General features: G+C 39.4%; 1 protein-coding gene across 2 annotated transcripts in view; it reads left to right on the forward strand.

The window, feature by feature from the left end:
* The window catches only part of THOC2 (THO complex 2), a 52850-nt gene extending 38839 nt beyond the window's left edge, over nt 1-14011 (forward strand). For both annotated transcript variants that reach the window (XM_040700165.2, XM_420332.8), the window contains 13 exons: nt 472-603; nt 684-868; nt 1606-1790; nt 2046-2148; nt 2495-2931; nt 3725-3783; nt 5288-5323; nt 8710-8847; nt 9156-9225; nt 9302-9459; nt 10066-10139; nt 10240-10287; nt 13109-14011. In XM_040700165.2, coding sequence (XP_040556099.1) covers nt 472-603; nt 684-868; nt 1606-1790; nt 2046-2148; nt 2495-2931; nt 3725-3783; nt 5288-5323; nt 8710-8847; nt 9156-9225; nt 9302-9459; nt 10066-10139; nt 10240-10267 — 1605 coding nt within the window. In that variant the 3' untranslated portion in view covers nt 10268-10287; nt 13109-14011. The remainder of the gene's footprint in view (nt 1-471; nt 604-683; nt 869-1605; nt 1791-2045; nt 2149-2494; nt 2932-3724; nt 3784-5287; nt 5324-8709; nt 8848-9155; nt 9226-9301; nt 9460-10065; nt 10140-10239; nt 10288-13108) is intronic.
* Nucleotides 14012-21610: the final 7599 nt, after the last annotated feature.

The raw sequence follows: 21610 nt of genomic DNA on the forward strand, positions 1-21610 counted from the left end.
CAATAAAACTGGATTCACTGAAGTCATTAACTTGATTTAAAATGTTGTGATTTAATTTTTCCAATGGCCTCATGTTAGAACAGTGATTCTGTAATTAATGTACTTTAAACAGAGTTAATTTTGTATGGTGTCAAAAGTAAAAGAAATGAATTCTGACTTTCTCATAGTTTTTCTTGAAGATTTAGGTACCATATGGAAACTCCTTGCAAAAGCTAGTTAAATTGCAAATAATCCTTTTCCTCACCCACAAGAAAGGCTTCAACATAAATAAGCTGTAAAAAAAAAAAAAAAAATGCAAGTCTTACAGAATTTGCTCATGTTTTAGTCTGTAGGAAGTGAGGAAGTGCTGTGTGTCAGGAAGCGCTTCGATTATATTAAGTATTATAGCATTCTTGTTTTTTATGTATCCCGGAAAAGATTAGTACTTTAAATAGTAAATTTTTATTTTTTTTTACTCTTGTGCACACATAGGAATGTGGCAACTATCCAGGCTTCCTAACTATATTACGAGCAACTGGATTTGATGGTGGAAATAAAGCTGATCAATTGGATTATGAGAATTTTAGACACGTGGTACACAAATGGCACTATAAATTAACTAAGGTAATTAAAGATGCTGAAAAACTTAATTATTTTTTGAATCTTTTATGAAAATAATTGATTAGATTTAACTTGTGTTCTAGGCTTCTGTACACTGCCTTGAAACTGGTGAATATACACATATCAGAAATATCCTGATTGTGCTGACCAAAATCCTTCCATGGTATCCAAAAGTGTTGAACCTGGGCCAAGCCTTGGAAAGAAGAGTACATAAGATATGTCAGGAAGAGAAAGAGAAGAGACCTGATCTATATGCGTTGGCTATGGGGTAACAACACCTTACTTTAAGAAAGTGGTTAAAAGTGGATCATGAAAGGCTTCTAAAGACTTGGAACTCTTACAGTCCTAACATATTTGATTTTTACCTTATCACAGAAGATTTCACTATCCTGCATCTCAGGGCTGGCATTGTGAATGAAAACTTTCATGTCGTGCTGGATGATCACTAATTTCCTTTTCAAGACTCTAGCAAAACACATTTAATAGTAAAGATTTTCACTCACAAGGGCATAGCTTATTTGTAGAGAGATAGTGTAATAACAGCAAGTAGATACAAGGGAGAGTGAAATGGAGAAAGCCAAGGGCTATTGTTGCAAGATCGCATAGTTTGGAAGTTTATAGGATTCTAGACGTTAATCTAAAATGCTTAATTATGTTTTTCATATGTCTGAATGCAGAGTCATCTATGGATACTTGAGGGGTAGTTAAGGTTGTGCTAATAGTGGGCTATTTTTTGTGTGTTTGGCAGGAATGTGTGTGTGTGATGGTGGTAGCAGCAAAGAGGGCTTTGAGGTAGGGCTGCTTCTGTTGTGTGAGGTTTTATTTTTGTTTGTTCTTTTAATTTTTTTTTACTTTGAGTTTATTGATAAAGGGGGAAGAAACTGCATATCAGTTGGGAAAAGCTGTGAAAAATAACAGACGGAACTGTTAGATTAAGTCCTCATTTAAAATTCAACCCATATTTTGCTTTGTTTGTGCATATTTAACAATCTGTGCGACTTGCAGCTATTCTGGGCAGTTGAAAAGTAGGAAGCCTTTTATGATACCTGAAAATGAATTCCACCACAAAGACCCACCTGCCAGGAATGCTGTAGCTGCAACAGTACAAAATGGGCCAGGTGGTGCTGGGATGCCTACATCTCTCACAATAAATACGGCGAAACTGGAGGAAAGTGCTGCTGAAGAGACTGGTAAACAAACTTGTTTCTTAGTTAAATGATATTTACAGGCTACTGTCTCAAAACTTGGCTTGTTAAACTGAAAGAAAAAAAAATCTGTGTGAGCTTAATATCAGTATGCATTATGTGTTCTTTGGTGGTTGATTTTGCAGGAGTGTAGTCTGTGTTTAATTGCCTATTTTAACTACTAGCTAAATGTAGTTTAGTAGGAGTGTGCTGAGATACTTGTTTTAATAGTGAATGAAGTTGTTCTCTTTCTTTAAACAGATAAACTAAAGGAGAAGTCTCAGGGTACTGTGAAAGTCATTAATAAAACTGTCAATGCTACACCGAAGGTGACAACAAGCAATGGAAACAGTGCTTCTAATAGGTGAGACATCTACTCCTTCCTTCATATGCTCTGTTGTCTTCCTTGAAATTGACCTACTTTTTCAATCCTTTCATGTGCTGTTTAACTTGTTCCCATTTCTTCAGTTTAATAAATAAGATTTTTGCCAAAATACATAGCTGTGCTAAGCTGACACATTTAATAAATGCATTCTGTTTTAGTTTAATAACGAAAAACAAATTAGAACTCTTGCTTGTTGTTCTGATGAAGCAACAGCAAAATAATTTGGCAGTGACTGATTGAAGAAGTTCTATTGAATCAGGAGTAAGACTCACCTATAACACAGGCTAGTTTTGTCTTCTAATTGGCCTTTTTGTTTTTGATGCAGCAAAATTATTAAAGAGAAAGATGATAAAGAAAAAAGCGGGAAGGAAAAAGATAAAGAAAAGAAAGAAAAGATTCCAGCTACCACTCCAGAGACGAAGGCACTTGGGAAGGATGGGAAAGATAAACCAAAGGAAGAACGGGCAAACAAAGATGATAAACCAAGAGAGATTAAGGAGAAAACACCGAAGTCTGACAAAGAGAAGGAGAAGGCCAAGAAAGAAGAAAAAGCTTCGAAGGAAGAAAAATCCAAGACAATTGTTACCACCATTGAGTCAAAGTCAGTTGCAGAAAAGGAGAGAGAAAAAGAGCCATCTAGAGAAAAAGATGTAGCAAAGGATATGAAATCCAAGGAAAATACTAAAGGAGGAGAAAAGATTCCAGTAGCTGGGTCCTTGAAGTCTCCTGTTCCCCGATCAGAAGCATCAGAATGTGAGAGGGGTAAGTCTGTTCTAGAAAATAAAGGAAGTTATACAGACAATAAGAACGTGTCATTAGAAAATCACTGAATGCCAATACATGCAATGCCTCAGCCCTGCCGAAAGAAAGACTAGCTATTATGTAGCAATGACTTTTTAGTGCCTAAAGAGTATATTCAGGATACCTCCAAAGTGAGAAGTGTGTGAATGTATGAAGTTTGTGTCTTCAGTGATTGCTCATTTATGTAAAGCCTATCAGTTAATAACTTCTGTATGCATATTAGTAACACGTTAAGAATTATTCTGAACGGTCATTTATTAGAATGTATTTATATAACTGTGGCTTAGAAGTTTCGCAAAAACTTAACGCGAACCTCCTGAAGAGTATTCTCTGAGTTTGATCTTAACCTTTGAACTGAAAGAAAACAAGGGAGGTGGAAGATTTGCTTCCTTAAGGGCACAATAAACTTTATCAGTTTCTTCAAAAATTAAAGATCTCAAGTCAAGGCTGATGTTGAGTTTTATAATACTTGCATTTTTTTATGGCAAAGCAATTGGATTGGAATGCTATCTGTTCTGCTCACCTCTTCAGATACAGATTAAAAAAAAAAGTTGGAGCACAATTTTGCAGCAGTTTCTTACATTTAGCTATTTTTCTGCAAACTTGCCTAGGGAGTTCAAGGCATGCTGGTGTCTTGAAAAACAAAACTTAGTGGTAAAACTTTAACTCAGATCATTTTGGTATTTCAGAAAGTCATATCCTCTCTTAAATCTGTTTTAATAATGCTTTTGTTCTTTTTCCTTTTTTTTTTCAGAACAAAAACGCCGCAAAGTTGATATCCATTCTTCTCCATCACATTCCTCAACAGTAAAGGTTAGTATAGCCTGAGGAAGGCAGCGCCCATGTTAGGCTCACAAGTTTGGGATGCCAATGTCCGACTTCCTTCAAGTTTTGTGCCAAGTATACACTGGAACCACTGGAGGTTTTATATTGCATTAGAAAATGCATTCCTTTTCTTTATTGGCGGACTGTCTTTTTTTCTATTAAAATATTTTTTATTAACCAAAGTAAAGCTTCAAGGACCTAGCACAAATTTCCTAAATTGTTTGGAAATTGCAAGAGAATTTTTACCCAGAAGTGCCTCATTGTTTTAAACAGTCAGTTTTTTTTGGAGTGCAATGGTAGCTACAAGCAAATGAGTCTTTGCAGCAGAGTGGAGCATATTTTTCTGCACTTCCATTGAAGAATCTATAACACTGAAGATTCCTGGATGATACGGGATGTACGATACCTCTGAATTCATCAGGCTTCTTGATGAGCGTCATACCGATATGTGCCTTCTAAGGAGGAGTCTTGAAAGGAGTTCCATTTTAAAGTCTCCTTGGTGATCAGTTCTCCTGTAGTTGTGTATAATCAGTGAGCATGCAGCTTCTGTCGTACCTTCCCTTCGAGGTTTGTTTATTTCCAATGGGTTCCCACCATGTTGAGCCCTGCGGTACGATAAAACCAGATGTGGCAACCAAGCCTACTACCCAGCAAAGAGAAACCCCAAGCATTCAAGCGCAGCACAATACCTTGGGCGTAGCCTACTTTGAAGACTCAGGGTAGCAATTCCTTGCTCTATATTTATTTTATTTCTAAACCACCTATGTTCGTGGAATCTTTGAATTTGCAGTACGTTGAACATTTAAAACTGTAAGTCACTAATACTTCATCAAGAGCACTGTGATGGATTATGTGGGCTTTTAAACTTCATCGTCTTACCAACTTTAGAACAAGCTTTTCTTTTTTTCTTTCTTTTTTTCTTCCCAGAAGAGTGTATCTTTTTCTATGTAAGATTTGCTTAAAAGATTTAGATTAATTTTGAAGAACTGGAGTAGCTTTTATTAATTTTAAAGAAGCAGGTGGCAGGGATAACTACTCAAAATAGAATTAAAAATATTTTCTTGCCTGTTTTTGTAAATGGCAACGTAAAGTTCTAGAGTGAATTCTGCCACATTTAACTGAAAGTGGAGAAGATATGGTTTAAGAGCATTTTAAGCCTATTTCAACTGTGATTCAGCAGTATTTAGAATTAAGGCTATTTTTCTTGGTGGGAGAGTGGTTTTTCAGTGTTCTATGAAGATTTGGGTATAAACACATTTTGTAATTAATATAACAGCTGAGTAGAGAATAGACATATCTTTTTTCTTCCTTTTTCAAAAAAAAAACCCCAAAACTAGTTTCTAGATTTTATTCTGTGTGAAGTATTAACCTAAGATTTATTCCAGAAGGAGTAGCTGTTTTTTGTTTCAAGGGTGCGGCCATGCTTCCCAAAGTTCCTCTGGTTTCTGAAAACTATTCCAGCTTACGTGTCATCTCCATTCATTTTCTACAGGACAACCTCAACGAACTCAAGGACTCTTCAACAAAGGTTTGAATCTTTTAGAAACCCCCAAAATTTACTTGAATTTTGTTTCAGAGAAAATGTAACCTTGGTCTTGTGGCAAACTACCTCAGAAAATTCAAATTCCACTCCTGTCAATCCTAGTGTTGTATCAGAGGGATGTAGAACTTTGCTACAGGAGAGAGAGGGAGAGTTTTGGTGGAAGCAACGTTAAGAGAAGTCCTTAAATTTAACATTCACTCAATATTTTAAGGAGATTTTATTTCATAGTAATTTCTCCTTCAATGGTAACTTCTCCTTCAGTTTTAGCCTGTAGAAGGCTGAAGGAGTGAAAAAGAAGCACAGCTGTCATTAGTGTATTTGGCTTTGCTTATTTCCAGAAAATTAAACAAAACTATGCGTCTGAATAATCAAAGCTGAAAAAAGTAAAAGTTAACTTTGGGTAATCTGATCAAAATAAACTTTTTACTGGTCCTCGTGGAAACGTGTATGTTTAACTAAAAAAAGTCTCTAAGTCATTTATCTGGCCTAAGAGGTAATAGACTAGTTAGATTAATTAGTATTAAAAAATAGAAATAATAAAAGATAGTTATTTAAAACAAAAATGTATTTAATACTTATCTTTTCCCCTTGCTACTATTTTATCACATCATAGACAACTTTTTAAATAATTGTTTGTTTCCTTCCTGTAAACACACTGCAGATACAGTATCTTACAAGAGGGTGTGCCAAAGGGTACTTTTTGAGTGTTTAGTGATATTTCAGAATATTAATTTTTTAGGCAAATTCTGCAGCTGTTGTGTTGCTTTTTTTTATTACATTATAGTGACAATCACACATACTGTGAACTAATACTAAGAAAGCTTTTTGCTGTTTCTTTTGGACATGTTTAAAATATATTTAATTGTATCTGGCTAATAGTCAGAAACGGATTAAGTCTTCTAAAGTTGCTGTTAAGAGTTTGGGTCATGCAGTCAGTAATAGTATATACACAGCACAGATGTTTATCACTTGGAAATTGTTAAACACTTGGACTTTCTGGATAGATTGTAGGTTTATGTAAGATTACATATATTAATTTAAAATGCACAAAGGATTTATTGCTTTTTAGCCTGTGCTTTACTGATGCTTTACTTATAACTCTCTTTTATGAAACAAAGTGTTTGGAACACTTGGCTTGCTTCAGTTCAAAATAGCCCTGACTGCTTAATGGACGCTTGCTAACTTCTTTTGAGTTGGGTCTGTCCTTTATCAGCTGTACCTGTTTGTGTGGGGATTGCACACAGGAGGCAACCTTTGATTCTTAGATTTAAAATTATGCAAGGGTAGTGTGTATAGATTGTCATGATGTTTTCTGCATTTGTTTAAAATTAGGAAAGTATAATATTTGTCTTGAACTTAAAATTCTTGGCTTTTTCCTGTATATGATGTAACAATTTTTTTTTCTTCATATACATGTTTGAGGGGAAGGCTGTGATATTTAAAAGCCTGTAAGATTTCTGAGTTCAGCTTCTGCTCAGAGTTAGGGAGTCAAGTACTATTGTGTGCTAACAAAGTTTCTTTATTCCTGACTTCGCTGTTTTTTGTTGTTGTTTTTTGTTTTCTGTGGTTTTTTTTTTTTTGAAGAGGATGGGGAGAGGATGAGGGCATGGGGCAGACCATTGAAATGGTGTTTTACATTGCAGGTTACAAAGTACATGCTGCCAGACTTGAGTTAGGTTTGTTATTCTTTCGCCTTTGTCCAAGTTGCACAGCATATGGCAGTGCCCCATGTTTGATGTGGATTCAGCTAGCAGCATTTCTAGAAGTGAGCTGATAAAATTTGATAAGCCAAATCTAGGCTTCTCTTCTAAGGAGAGGAGGAGGGAATAAAACTTTCCATAACTCTCCATTGGAATGGTAGAAGAGCAGTGGGGGATCTGTCATGAACAGCCATCTGAATGCAAGAAGCAGAATAAGAGGAAAGCAGAGCAAAACGTGGAAAATATCTGTGGGTGACAACTAGTAAATGGGGCTGCTTAAGAATGTATTTGTTGTAAGTCATTGTTAAAAGGTGACAACATTATCCTAATTCCCTGATTTGTCACCTGTAGAATAAATGCAGGAAAAACACAAAAAGAGTGACAAAGTGAGAAGAAAGAGCAGAAAGAAAGGGATACTGAGGTCATTGGTGTGGAAGTTACAGAACAGCATTCTGGCACGTGCTGAAAGGAAAAGGGACATAACAGTGTGCCTCTTACCAAAATTTGAGCTTGCTGATTTTAGGTGAAACATTTGCTAGAATTCTAGAAAGACAGAATTAACTTAAATACTGTTTCAAATAGTTTTATTCTTTCCGTTGCTGTGGCTAGTTCTAGTAGCTTCTAGGTTGTTCTGAACAGACCTTGTGCTTATCTTTTTAGGGTACTGATTAAGCAAAATGTCTCTCTAGTAAGAAATACAGAGAATGTTTTAGTAATATTTTTCAGATAAAATTGATAACTAAAGGAGATGCTAAAGTATACTAAGTTAATTCTGTGTGTTGCTGTAACTTAGGTATATGAAATACCACACAAATACATTTTTCATTTTGAAATGTTTTCTTAATTGGTCTTTTTAGGAAAAGTATTTTGTAGTCTGATCTTTTTAAGAGATACAGTTATACTTAAAATACATACATATTGTCAAAATATGAATGTACTTTGGTAACTAAGTCTACTACCTTACGTATGCACGTTATAGCCTTTTATTTTTGTCAAGTGTTATGCTTGATGCTACTATGATTTTTGTCTTCTGTCCCCCTCTCTCCCTACTTAGTTCATGTTACAAACATTCAGCTTTGTTTTACAGAAGTTAATAAATTTGGTTAGGAGAAGGAGTGCAATAACAACATAGAACGTGTTACAAAGCAAACACAGAATTGCATGTTGAGTGACTTTTATCATTTGAAACGTCAGGTTTAAGGTGGAATTTTGTATTGCTTTAGCAGAAACGCGCGTTATTCGAAGTTGACAGTAGTACTTGATAGATTAAGATTATTAAAAAAAAAAAAAAATTAGAAACTACCTCCATTCATTCATTCCAGGCAGAATTTGCAAGTGCTAAGTCTGAGAATCTGCATATCCTGTATCAGTAGTACTGCTGATTAGTTTTGATGTGTCGGACAATACTGGTAAACAAATATGTCTATTTAATAGCTTATGCCTTTCAGTTAGGTTAAATGGTTCCTGAATTTTCAGTGCTGAGAAAACAATGCTGTAGGTTAAATGATAGATGACCAGTTCAAAAGTGTGTTCAATCACTTTTTTTGTCAATAAAAGTAGTAATGATAAATCTTGCTTTTTGAGCTAGGTCTATTTTGTTAGAGTAAGACTTCTTATTTACACATTTAGGAATATATATTAATATTTGGTGATATTGCCTTAATTTAACAGCACTACATTAACCACACTACTCCAACACTGTCCAAGAGTAAAGAGAGAGAAGTGGACAAGAAAGACTTGGACAAGTCAAGGGAAAGATCCAGAGAGAGAGAGAAGAAAGAGGAAAAGGACAGGAAAGAACGAAAAAGGGTTGGTGAAACTTTTATAAACTAATAGTATAGGAAGTTGATAAATGCATGGAAAGCTTTCTATTTGAAGTTTTAGCAGTAACAATGGGTGGTACAGCCTATCTATTCAGAAGTGATCCTTACCAGGGTTGGTTTTGATTCTGTTACTTTTTCTCTTCACAACTGAAATTAAGAAACTTTACACAAGCTGTCATAACGCCGTTACATTTTAAGTATTCAAAAGTTATTCAGAATAACCTTGTAAACAGGTGCCTACTTTAGAGGTATGTGTTAATTGGCTAATGTCTGCATAATTGTGTTTGGTGCCAGGATCATTCCAACAGTGACCGAGAGGTGCCACAGGATTCAACTAAACGACGCAAAGAGGAAAATGGGACAAGTACGTACTTTGTTTTGTGTGTGTGGATGTTAAGGTTTTACTCACTGTGAATTAAAACTCTGTTGTGTTTATTTAGCAGGTTCTTCAAAACATAGTAAAAGTGAAAGTCCTTCTGATTCTCCTCGTTCCAATGAAAAAGAGAGGGAGAAGAGCAAATCAAAATCTTCAGGAAAAGAAAAAGGTGATTCAATCAAAGCAGAAAAGATGGAAAAGAGCTCCTCTGGTAGCAAAAAGGTAAAGTAAGCTACTATTATTTAGTCATTTTTTTCCTTTTGGTTTGTTTGCCTGTTATGTTTTTTGTTGCTGTTTGCTTTTGACAGAATAAGCTAACCTTTTCCTTATTTTATTGCTTGTTTATGGCGTGAAAATATATGCCTTGAATTTGTAGGGTAGTGCTTCTGGAATTTCTTTTGGCTCTAAGTATTTCAGTGGTCACTCCTGATAGGATAAATTAGAGGAATAGTTCTTTTGGCAGTAGTCAGGAAAATTCAGAACTTATGCTAGAGTATTCAAAACTTTAAGTATATTTGCAGTCTGCAGCTATGTAAATCAGGGCATATTTAAATATAAACTGCTTGTATTCATGTTTTCAACTGCATATATCACAAGTACTTTTGTGAAGCTAGGTAAGTATGTTGTAACTACTTCCCGGTTGTAATTCTTTACTGATAGAGGTTATCACAGAGCTGTTTGAGATTTTTGTCACTTTGACTATCTTAAAAGCTGATTACTGACATTCTGATGAATATTAAGCATGGAGAATATAATACTTCTAGTCTGACTGTACAGCATATACTGTAATAAACTACTTGTGTAACTTGTTTTTGTTTTTTTCTTCAGGAATCAAGACATGATAAAGAAAAAGAAAAGAAAGAAAAACGAGACAGCACTGGAGGGAAAGAAGAAAAGAAACAATATCCTTTTATGTGTCAGCATTTCAGGAAAAACACAAAAAAGTAGCTTTCTTTCATTATATGTTTTAAAACAAAGTTTTTTCCTTAATGCTGAATCTACTCATAAATCTTCAGACAAGCACAGATAATGAAGAATGTTCCAGTCAAGGTAAAAAAACAAAACAAGCAAAAAAAACCAAATAAAATTATTTACCTTCTTTGAATTGATAGCTACTGTGGCTTCTCTTGACTGGTGAAGGATCTGCATGCACACACACCAGCCTGAGTGGTAAAGGGTTGAAACTACACAATTTTAAAAATTCTGTCCTAGGGAAATAGCTTTCCATGTCATTAGCTGGGGAACTGCAATAGATGCTTAAACTTATTTGGCAAAAGAAAAGGGGAGGGTGGTGTGGTTAGGGGGTCAGCTGCTGGGCACTTTCTTCAAGAACAAAACCGAAGATGAATCACTATGGTACTGATAAGTTGCCAGACTTAATAACCTACTTTGCTTAACGCATTAGAAACTTTTGATCCTTTCTTTCAGTTTATCTGTACAGAGAGTATTGGTTGTATGAAATAGTTGTATAGCATAGTAAGGCAGTTCTTCATCTCCACTTGAATGTTCATCTCCATGAATGTACTGGCTATTTACTGAAAGAAAAGAAACTTCAGACAAGTATTTTGAGTAACTCGAGCTTAGGAAAAAATAGTGTTTTGAAGCTGATAGTGTTCTGATTTTTTTCATACTTTTGCAAATACGGAAAGACTTAAATTTAGCTGTAGGGATATGAGGATATTTTTGCGTCTAACAGTTTTGAGAGTCTTATCTTTCATTTTTGGTTATTTCAGAAGCACAGTGCCTCACTCAATTGAAAATTAGTTCACGTGACATACTGAACTTGAGCCACACATCATTAGCAATATTTATGTGTAAACCAGTTGGCTATTTTTAGAAACTTTGTATATATTGGGTAAATATGAAAATAACCAATTAATATTCAACAAATATTAAAGAATGATTTCTCTTTGTTTCCAAATCATCCAAGTGCTTTATAATTCCTGTTTGTTCAGTATTTAGAACTGATGGATTGTTTAATTTCTCCTGGTGTTAGCTTTAAGAGCTCACAGGACCTACAAACAAAATTATTTTTTCTTCAGCTGTGTGTTTTAGCAGTTTGAGCTGTTTGCTTTCTCAGAATAATATTGTTCTGTCTGTAGAAAAGCACATATTAAACTTTTTAAACAAACTGGTATGATTAAAGAGGGAGGTAAGAGACTATTTTTAGATGGACAGGTTCTTCTTTGTCTCAGATTTTGAGGGCTGAGAATTTGTCCAATTTCTTAGCCAAGAAACCTCTTACAAACACTTTTCATAAGAATTATTTTTGTCCTTGTTTTTTAAATATCTGTGAGAGTGGTCAAATACTAGAACAGGCTGCCCAGAGAGGTATGGTGTTGCCAGCCTTGGTATTCTAAACCTGACCTGGCATGGCACAGCCCTGAGCAACTTGTTTTAGTTAACCCTTCTTTGAGTAACGGGGTTGGACTAGCCAATGTTTGAGAATATTTATACCTAATGATTATGCCAAAACTTACCTGGGTTGTGGACTCTCAAATTAACACTGCTTTTTGGAGTGTCTGTATTTGCTTTAGGCATCAAAGAAAGACTGTGATATTCCCAAGTTCTTCTGTTTGCATCTGACTGTTTAAAATTACAGAGACCAAACCTGAAAGGGGCAAATGCTTTGCTCTTCGGGAATTCCTTTTCAGGAGGCCTAGGGGTTGTGGTTGGCATAACATAATGGAGGAGTGTTCTCATGAGGTCTGTTGCAAGAGGCTGCACTTGTGCTCTGCTTGAGTCTTAAAAACAAAGCAACAGATAAAATCTATCACTGTGAGGAAAATCCAGATACAAAACAATAAGAGCAAAGTTCTGTTAACAAATACTTTTTGCTTTGTAAACAGAAATGCAGTGGCTCAAGAAATCTGCTTTCTCATCTTCAGTAGTAACTTTTCAATTAATAGAGGAAGAAACTTCCTGAAATCTTCTGATCATCCAGAAGTATCTTCTGAAGATACTCTCCACAATTGGATTGTTGGAATTGGGGGGATGGGCTGTTTGGGGAAAAAGATGTTAAGAGTTTCATTTGGTGCCATTATTCTGCTGCTGAAGCTGAATGCAGATGTGTAGAGGGGTTCTGGATAACAAAAAGCTTGCAGTCATCTCTTGCACTCTGTGGAGGATGTTGGTGTAGGAGAGAGCAATAAGAGTTCAAGTTATTGCTGCTTATTTATTTTTATTTTCTCTTCTTGAAATAATAGAACGTACTTTTGTGAATAGCTTCCAAACTGGAATATATATATATATATATATATATATATATATACACATATATATGAGCAGTCTCCAGAAGGAATTTCATGGGATCTTTTTTGAACTCTTGAAGCACAAGTGTGTTTTTATGACCATGCTGTGATATAAGAAACAAGTGTGTAGGTATATGCACTCTGAAACATCCAGTGTGCAGTGGGCTTAACTGGAGCATCTGCTGTAAAATAGTAACACCCCATAAGCTGCGTAGAGAAGTACAGAAAAATACTCTTTGTATTTGTGGAATCTAATGCTCGGTTCCTGTTTGAATCTTTTATAACATTCTTCCTAATGAACAACTTCTGATTGATGCTTTTATTTTTGTCTAATCTAGAGACTTTAACAATTTCAAGGAGGGCGTACTTACATAACAGATATTACCTTGACAAGTGACTACTTGTTTCTTATTTCTGTCTTTAAATGAGTATTTCACTACTAATGAAATATCTACATTAACGTAGCTCCTGCTATGGAATAAACTATAGTTAGGGAACAAATGAGGTCTAGCGGTTCACATTCACATTCTTTCAATTGTGAATGGAGTAAAACACTCAACTGTGAGATGGGTATTCATTTGAGCAGTGTCTAATTCCATTTGTGTGTGCCTTCATTGCAGGTGAGATTGAAATGAGAAGATATCCAGCTGTGACCAGAAATGTATTTTCCAGAGTATAGATTGCACAGAAATTTGTGAATGAAGAGGACCCATCTGCATCTCCTTAAATTATTCAGTTCTCTGCTTTATTTCCCCATGCTGAAGATTTAATTGTTGAGTTGTACATTACTGTATTTTAACTTGTTGCTTAGTTTCTTACACATTTATTTTCAGTACCTGGCTGAAAGTGTTACCTATTCCATATTTTAGCACAATGTGCTGCAAACAAACAGTTGCCATAGTGCAAAGGAGGTTTCATGTGTACAGAGTTCCACTTTAGGTTGTCTAAAATACTGCCTGAGTTTAGTAATTCTTTCAGTATGAAATGCGTTCTTTTAGATGTTTGAAAACCACAAATAAACAGTTATTGAACCTTTTTGAATTTACCTCATTTAAACTCAGTTTTTATTTATTACTTGGCCTGTTTTTAATACCAGTGACTTAGAAAAGAAGAAAAAAAAACCACACACACAAAAAACAAAGTGGGAGCACTGTTTTCATGCGATGCTTAGGGATTATTTGTATATTCTGTGTACAACGTTGGCTTGTTTAAAAAAGAAAAGCAAAAAAAAAATAAAGAACAAACCCTGATCCCTCCATCCCAACCTAAACCTGTGCTCAGTTGTCCCTTGCCACACCTTTTGTTTGTCATGTTGTTTTTAGATTAATTGGAAATGCTCTCTTCAAAAAAGAAAAAAGAAATTTCAATTACAGCTACAGGAGCTTTTTATCGCTGAACTTTAGTCTGAAAAGTTTCACAATGACATTTTTAAAGAAAAAAAAAAACAAATTTTTTTATCTGCTGAATTCTACCAGTGTAACCTTTTTTCTAAATAAACAATAGTTTTCTCAATGGGTCGTAAATCATTGTGTGCGTGTGGTTGCTTTATTGCTTCATGTGCCGCTATGAAGGTCTGTGAATGAATGAGTTGGAATTGTGGCAGAGTGGTTACTGTTTTAGCACTGTGTTTTACTTATGTCATTTGTCAACAACCCAAAAGTAATGAGCCTCCTGTGAGGTGACAGATGTGTTAGCTCTGCAGTGCTTTCAGGAAGCTGGAGGTTTGCTTTCTTCAGTTCAATCAGGTTTATGTCTTGATGTTTGTCTGTGATCCAAAACTCCTAAGAATCTTTGGCTCCTTTCCCCCCCTTGATTTCCTAATTTAGTCAAATGAGGCTGACTTTAAAATGTCTTAGCTTCGTTTCAGCAGTTTAGTTTAATGCCTGACAAAAACAAGGACTTTGCCTGTCATTTCTGACATAGCGTGGCAGCTCATTTTGAAGTCACTACATGTTCACCTGGGTAAAGGAATCTTTGAGTTTGAAAGTCTTAAAGTTTGTATTAATGATGAATTGTTTTTTCAGCCTGGAGCTGTGAATCTTCTTAAGTGATGAGTAAAGCTAGGAAACAGGGATTGTGAAGTAATACCAGCTTGTACTCTTCGGAGGAATGGCTCCAGTGTCTTGCCCAAATGCCCTGTTTGCTATATAAAGAGGTATCTTGGAAGCTGAGCTTTTTTGGCCTGGGTACAGCAGTTTAGGTATATATATTACAACTAGATTCTTGTTGAATTTTGGTGATGGTGCGTCAATCATGTTTTCTTTACAGCACATTATCTCCTGGACCAGCTGAAGCTCTGAGCGTGCTTGTTCCTTCTATTTGCCAGCAGCCCCGTGCCACAGCATTCTGCAAACCATCCTTTGCTTTGGCCAATGGGTATGGTGGAACAAAACGTTCTCTCCTGCAGGTCACCGCTTCTCCCTTTGGTGACACCTACACATCATGTCAGTTGAATTGTAATACCACACTAAACTGTTCCTCTTCAGCCTTTCTATTTACTGCCTCTTATGTCTCATTTTGCATTGGTGAGGCCTCACCTTGAGTACTGTGTTCAGTTTTGGGCACCTCAGTACAAGAAGGACATGGAGGTACTGGAGCAGGTCCAGAGAAGGGCAGTGAGGCTAGTAAAGGGCTTGGAAAATCAGCCCTATCAGGTGAGGCTGAGGGAGCTGGGGCTGTTTAGTCTGGGGAAGAGGAGGCTGAGGGGAGACCTTATTACTCTCTTCTAGTACCTGAAAGGTGTTTACAGTGAGAGCGGGGTAGGTCTCTTCTCGCTAGTGACAGGTGACAAGACGAGGGGAAATGGCCTCAAGTTGCGCCAAGGCAAGTTTAGGTTGGACGTTAGGAAACACTTCCTTACAGAAGGGGTGGTTAAGCACTGGAATGGGCTCCCCAGGGAGATGGTTGAGTCACCTTCCCTGGATGTGTTTAAGAGCCGTTTGGGTGTGGTGCTCAGAGATATGATTTAGCGGAGGGTTGTTAGAGTTAGGGTACTATGGTTAGGCTGCAGTTGGACTTGATGATCTTTGAGGTCCTTTCCAACCTGAGTAATTCTATGATTCTATGATTTTTAAATTTAGTTCTGCCCCTCATCCATTTGTGCTGTCTCTTCATTATTGTTGCAATAAATTTGGGTGTGGAGGAGAGGACTTGGATGCTAGTGAGAAGTATTCAACACTATAATGACAAACATGAGCAGAAAGATGAAACCTGACAGCCTTCGTCCACACGCAGCCTCAGAAGGCGGCCAGTGGAAGCAGTGCTGGCTATTGCAGCTGCTGTGCAAAGGGTGGAGTGCAAGTTTCTGCTTTTTTTTCTAAAGACAATGAATTGTTAATTTGAATAATTATTTTAAAAGATGAAGTTGTGCCAGTTTAAGTCGAGTCTCAGAGGAGCAGAGGATTTGTAAGATTTATAAGGTGAATTGTAATGGATTCTCACAAGTAGAGCTTCGTGCAGGAGCCATGTATTCCCTCGAAAACTGCACTGCCTGTATCGGCGGTCCCTTAGGGCCTTGTAAGTCAGTCTGTGTCCTCACCTTTATGGTCTCTAACAGAAAAGGATGATTGTGATTTTCAAGGTTACGCTTTTAGATTGACAAGCAGAAGATGTGTTCTATTTGTGGGAGTGCTTTGGTTTGTATTACTGCTGCCGTGCTCCCTATTGATCTCCATGCCTTAGTTCCACTTACCTGTGCTTGGCAGCAGCCGTCCCCATTGGTGCTTCTGCTGACCCTCTCTTCTGAAAAGGAAGGTTGCTGAAAGTGATCCAAACTCAGGTTTGTGTGGTGTAGCAGTCCTTACTGATCTGCCCTGCTACTGCCCTTTGCTCACAGGCAGGTGTGGGAAATGCATCTCTGTCAATACATGAATGTTAATGGTTTGCCTGGGAAACACACTTTGTTCTGTTCAACACTTGGTGCTCTGTGCGTCCTTTTATATTAAAAGCTCACAAGGAAATATAAATCACATAAATAAAAAAAAAAAGCTTCACAGCCAATTAATTCAGTATGCTGGGGTCAGTGCGGTGGTTCTCCACAGGTCCTGTCACAGCTGTAGTGCTTTCTCCTGCACTGCTCTCCCCTTTGTCCAATAAATGCCAGAGGAAGGGGGGCAGAGCACCCTCCCCTTCGGCTGCTCCGTCTGAAAGCAGCCACTGCTATCGGAGTGCTGCTCACAGCTGGGTGCTGCCGGCACTCACGGCGTCAGCTGGCTCCTAATGAGCTGTTTGGCTGAAGATGGCGAACTCCCCGTGTTTAAAGGGCAGGGGAATATTAAATAAATACCATTTGTATTTATTTGCCTCAGCTCAAAGCACGGCCCTTACGTTAATTTTGTAGGTTTTTGGTAATTAGCCCGCTCAGTCCGGATCTGGAATTCACCCCCCCTCCCCGGAGCTGCCTGTCTGCTCTTGGAATGGGAGCAGGGTTCCCAGCCCGGCTGGCCGCTGCATGTCAGTGTTGCTCCGAAGAACCGCGGAGCCTCTCAGCCTCAGTGCCTGTGGGGAGGAGCGGCCCCCGCCCGTCCCCGTGCCGCTGGCCTGGGACCCACGGCTTAAGGGCGGGCGGTGAGGGCCGGCTGCAGCTCCCCCTGTAGCTGCGTAGCGCGGTCCGTGCGTGGCATTACACCTTTGTTCCGCTTTAGAACCCCGTTTACGGCGAATCGAGCATCTGCCTCACGTGCGTTACTGGATCAGTTGCTTTATTTGTATGCTCGACGTTATCTAACACAGATGTTACACGTTTAAAGGCTTTGTAGGCCCTACCCCATTCTTGCTGTGGAGATACAGCTCTGTGCTGCCCGCAGCACTGTGCCCCCACCATGCCTTGTGCCTCCCGGCCTTTCCCAGAGCTTCTTCCCTTTGGCCTTTGCTCATTTAACATCAGGTTCAACTGCTGCTTTCACACTGCTGGAAACTAAAGCACAGCCTGAACCTGCAGCAAATCCAGTGGCAGCTCTGCTCCCCAGGGCCACACCAGTGCCAAAGCTCAGCACTGCAGTCCCAAGTCAGCCTTGCAGCTCTGCAACGCGGCCTCAAGGTCCTGCAGGCTCAATGCAGCCCCACCCCAGCTGGCAGCAGCACAGTGCCATGGCCCATTGCTCCTTCAGGTCTCTTAGGCATAGCTAAGAAGACCAGGGCAGGAGCAGGGTCTCAGCCTCGTGGGCTTCGGTGGTTGAGGGAGCAGTTGGATGGTCGCAGCCAGAGGGGTTGTGGTCAATGGCTCTGTGTCCAGGTGGAAGTTGGTGACAGGTAGTGTCCCCCAGGGTCTGTACTGGGACCCTCTTCGGCAGTTTTATCAGTGACATGGACAGTGGGATCAAGTGCACCCTCAGCAAGTCTGCTGATGACACCAAGCTGAGTGGTGCAGCTGATGTGACAGAAGGAAGGGATGCCATCCAGAGGGACGTGGACAAACTTGAAAGGTAGGATCATGTAAGGCTAATGAGGCTCAGAAGTTGTTGCTCTTGAGTCAGGGCAATCTCAGATATGTGTACAAACAGTGAGAAGAACTCCCTGACAGCAGCCCTGTGGAGAAAAGCTGGATGTGAACCAGCAATGTACGCTTGCAGCCCAGAAGGCCAACAGTGTCCTGGGCTGCATGAACAGAGGGGTGGCAGTGGGCAGGGAGGGGATTGTCTTCATCTGCTCTGCTGTCTGGAGACCCTGGCACAAGAAGGATGCAGAGCTGTCAGAACATGTCCAGAGGAGGCCACGAAGTTGCTCAGAGGGCTGGAGTGCCCTCCTGTGAAGGCAGGCTAAGGGAGCTGGGCTTGTTCAGCCTGGAGAAGAGAGGGCTCCGGGGAGACCTCATTGTTGCCTTCCTACTTGAGCTTATAGGCAGGAGTGGGACTGACTTTTTACATGGTCAGATGTGATAGGACAAGGAGGAAACGGTTTTAAAATAGATGAGTGGACATTTATATTAGATATGAGGGGTTTTTCACTGAGGGTGGTGAGGCCCTTGCACAGGCAGCCCAGACAGGCAGCAGGGCTGGGTGCGGGCAACAGCAGCTGCAGGCGATTTTGTCCCCAGCAGCAGTTGTGGATGGGCATGGTCTGAATTAACAGTGCTTTGAAATTTATAATACCAATGAAAATGTTATCACTGTACTTAAATCCCTTAGTTTAATTGAATAGAGCTATCATTATCCAGAGCTTGTTTATGTCTTGCTGCCTGCAAAATAGAATCAATTTTTCAGACTGAGGCGATGAATATGGGCACCAGGGAAATTTTGTAATTTTATTTTAATAACTGTGAATTATTATTATTATTTTAATAACCACAAATAAGACTTTTTTTAAAAAAACAAGTCACGGTGCTCTGCACCGGCCCTCAGCAGGGCACTGTGGGGCTGTGCCACCACAGTGCGGAGCCCTGTCTGTGCTTGCTGCTGGGGGACATGGCTGCATGGGCTGGGGGCAGTGGCCCTGCCAACACAAGGCTTTGTCCCCTGTTAGTGCTGATCAGTGCCTGCATGGTGCTGTTACCGTGTGCTGGTGGGCTCAGTCTTTGTTTTATCTGTAGATGGCTCTCCCTGCCATCCCCGTGGGCTTTGCACTGCCCCAGCTCAGCCCCACACACCCTGCCTGCATCACGCCAAGAGAATGACAGCATAGCTTGGGTTGGAAGGGACCTTACCGCCCCCCATGCCCACCCCTGCTGCCCCCCAGCTCAGGCTGCCCAGGGCCCACCCAACCCAGCCTTGGGCACCTCCAGGGGTGGGCACCCACAGCTCTCTGAGCAACACCATTTGTTTTCAGGGTGTCAAACCCCAAATTCCTATTTCCTCGAAGCACTGTGCTTCATTTAAGCCGTGTGCCCCAAAGCCTTTCCCCGAGTGGGACAAATGTTGGGCATCCCAAGTCAGAGTAGAGCTCTGTGGCCACAGTGGGGCCTGTCCTTGGGGAAAACATCAGCAAACTCTTTGTGGGTTTTTTTTTTTCTTTACAGTTTTATTTACAAAATGTATTAAAACTCTTTGTACAACACCTCATTAAAATGAGGCTCAGTAATTGATGCCCACACATGCAGTTTATGCTTTTACAGCCATTAGTTTGCTTGGCAATTTTTCTGCTCACTGAAGTGCAGTTTCAATGACCAAAAATAGGAACTTAAATTACAAATTAAAAAAAAAAAAAAAGAGAGAGAGAGAGAGAGAGAAAACAGAAAACAATACCAAAAGGCAACGAAAAGGAAAGAACCCAAGAGACCCCAAAGCAAAACAAAGGAAAAGAATAAATGGGAACATCGTCGTGAGACTACCGCCGAACTTCCCATAGCTTGGAGCTGGTAGCTGGGGTTTGTAAGCAATCACCACGTTTTGTTTTAGCTTTACATGCAAGTTTAAAAAATATCGAACCGTTTCCCAAACTCCCTTCACTGGTGTGAAGCCTCCATTCGGTAAAAATGGATTTGATAAACATACATTTTTATACAGCTTGTAAGAAAAACGCCTGTTTTGAACCCAACAGAGGACCGCGCCGCTCCAGCCCACCCTCACCCGGAGCGGATCGTGCTCAGAAGGTGAAAAAAATCACAGTTTCATGACAAAAAGAACCCAAACCGAAACCACAACTTTGTTGTTTGATCGCCTGTTAAAAACTGGAATGATAAATGATTCTCCTACGAGCCTTTAAAATGGTCGTTATATTACATTTGGTTGGAAACACGTATTTTTAGCGAGACTTTGCCCATACAGTCTTTTTCTTTGTGTTTGTTGTTGTTTAAATCCTATTAAAAGTTCGAATCTATCATCAGCAAACTAAACGCCTACGGGTCAGACTGGTTTAAATGAGCTTCTTTGCGCCGCATGTTACCGACGAAACAAAATTCTATAGTAAACTACAGAAAATACGCCTTGTCGTATTAGAGGTAATTAGTACGCAGATATCTCACCGCACGTTTCCCGCGTGATTGACAATATGTGTCACCTTTTTGTTCTTGTTTTTTTTTTTTTTTTTTTTTTTTTTTTAATTACTTTTAACCTTTTGTTTTGTTGCTGTGTTTGAAGATGACGCTGCGCGGTTCCCAGGTGGAGGCTGCGGGGCGCTGGGGTGGGACTGCGCTGTGTCCCAGCACGGCGGGGCTGCTCGGGGGGCTGTTCCCTACTCCGGTTTGAAACTGTTGTCGAGAAGCGTTTAGCTGAGCACACTGCTAGCTGGGAGGAGCCCGGTGCGAGGCAGAAGCAGGCCTGGGAAAAACTAACCTGCGCTTCTCTTGCTTTGTTGCTTGATATTCAACATTGAATTAAAATGCAAATGCACAGCGAGAAAAGAGATATATGGTCTGAACCTAAACAGCACGTCGCTTTTTGTTTTGTTTTGTTTAAAGCCACCCAATATTGTTTTAATAAAGCACCTGTAGGTATGCCCGATGATAGAAAAACAAAAGAATACAGTATTTCTGCCTGCACTTAGCTACCTTGTCAAGGAAATGAATTTACTGGTCTGGAAGCAGGACATGCAGTTCCACAGATTGCTTTCTCTTGGATTTACAGATTCACAGTCAGTGACCTTAGCTGTATTTAATGCACATTTTCTTTTCTTCAGGTGTTCTTCGCTGATATACAGAATAGCTCCGATGAGCCGGACAGCTGAGAGCGGCTCAGAAACACCGGCGCTCGGTCCCGGGGGGCCGTGCTGGGGCCAGGCTGGGTGCGATGCTGTCGGAGCCGCGCGCTCTCAGCTGCCAGCACCGCACCGCGGCTGTGTGCGCTCGGGACTCGAGTTCAGTTTCTGTGCAGTGGTATCAAAGAATGGCTTTTGTTGCACTGATTTTTTTACAAGATTTTTTTTTCCAATACTAAGATCTTGTTACCAGTCCTTTCCTTTGCTTTTTCTCCACTTTCTTTCATTTCTGTTTCTTCTTTTCTCTTTTCCTCTATTTACTTTTTTCTTTTGTTTCCTTTTTCCTTTTCCTTTTTCTTTTCTTTTCCTTTCCTTCTTCTCTTTTCTTTTTCTCTTTTTTTCTCCCTTTCCTTTCCTTTCCTTTCCTTTCCTTTCCTTTCCTTTCCTTTCCTTTCCTTTCCTTTCCTTTCCTTTCCTTTCCTTTCCTTTCCTTTCCTTTCCTTTCCTTTCCTTTCCTTTCCTTTCCTTTCCTTTCCTTTCCTTTCCTTTCCTTC

Source organism: Gallus gallus, chromosome 4, assembly GCF_016699485.2.
Source record: "Gallus gallus isolate bGalGal1 chromosome 4, bGalGal1.mat.broiler.GRCg7b, whole genome shotgun sequence".
Classification (NCBI taxonomy): Eukaryota; Metazoa; Chordata; class Aves; order Galliformes; family Phasianidae; genus Gallus; species Gallus gallus.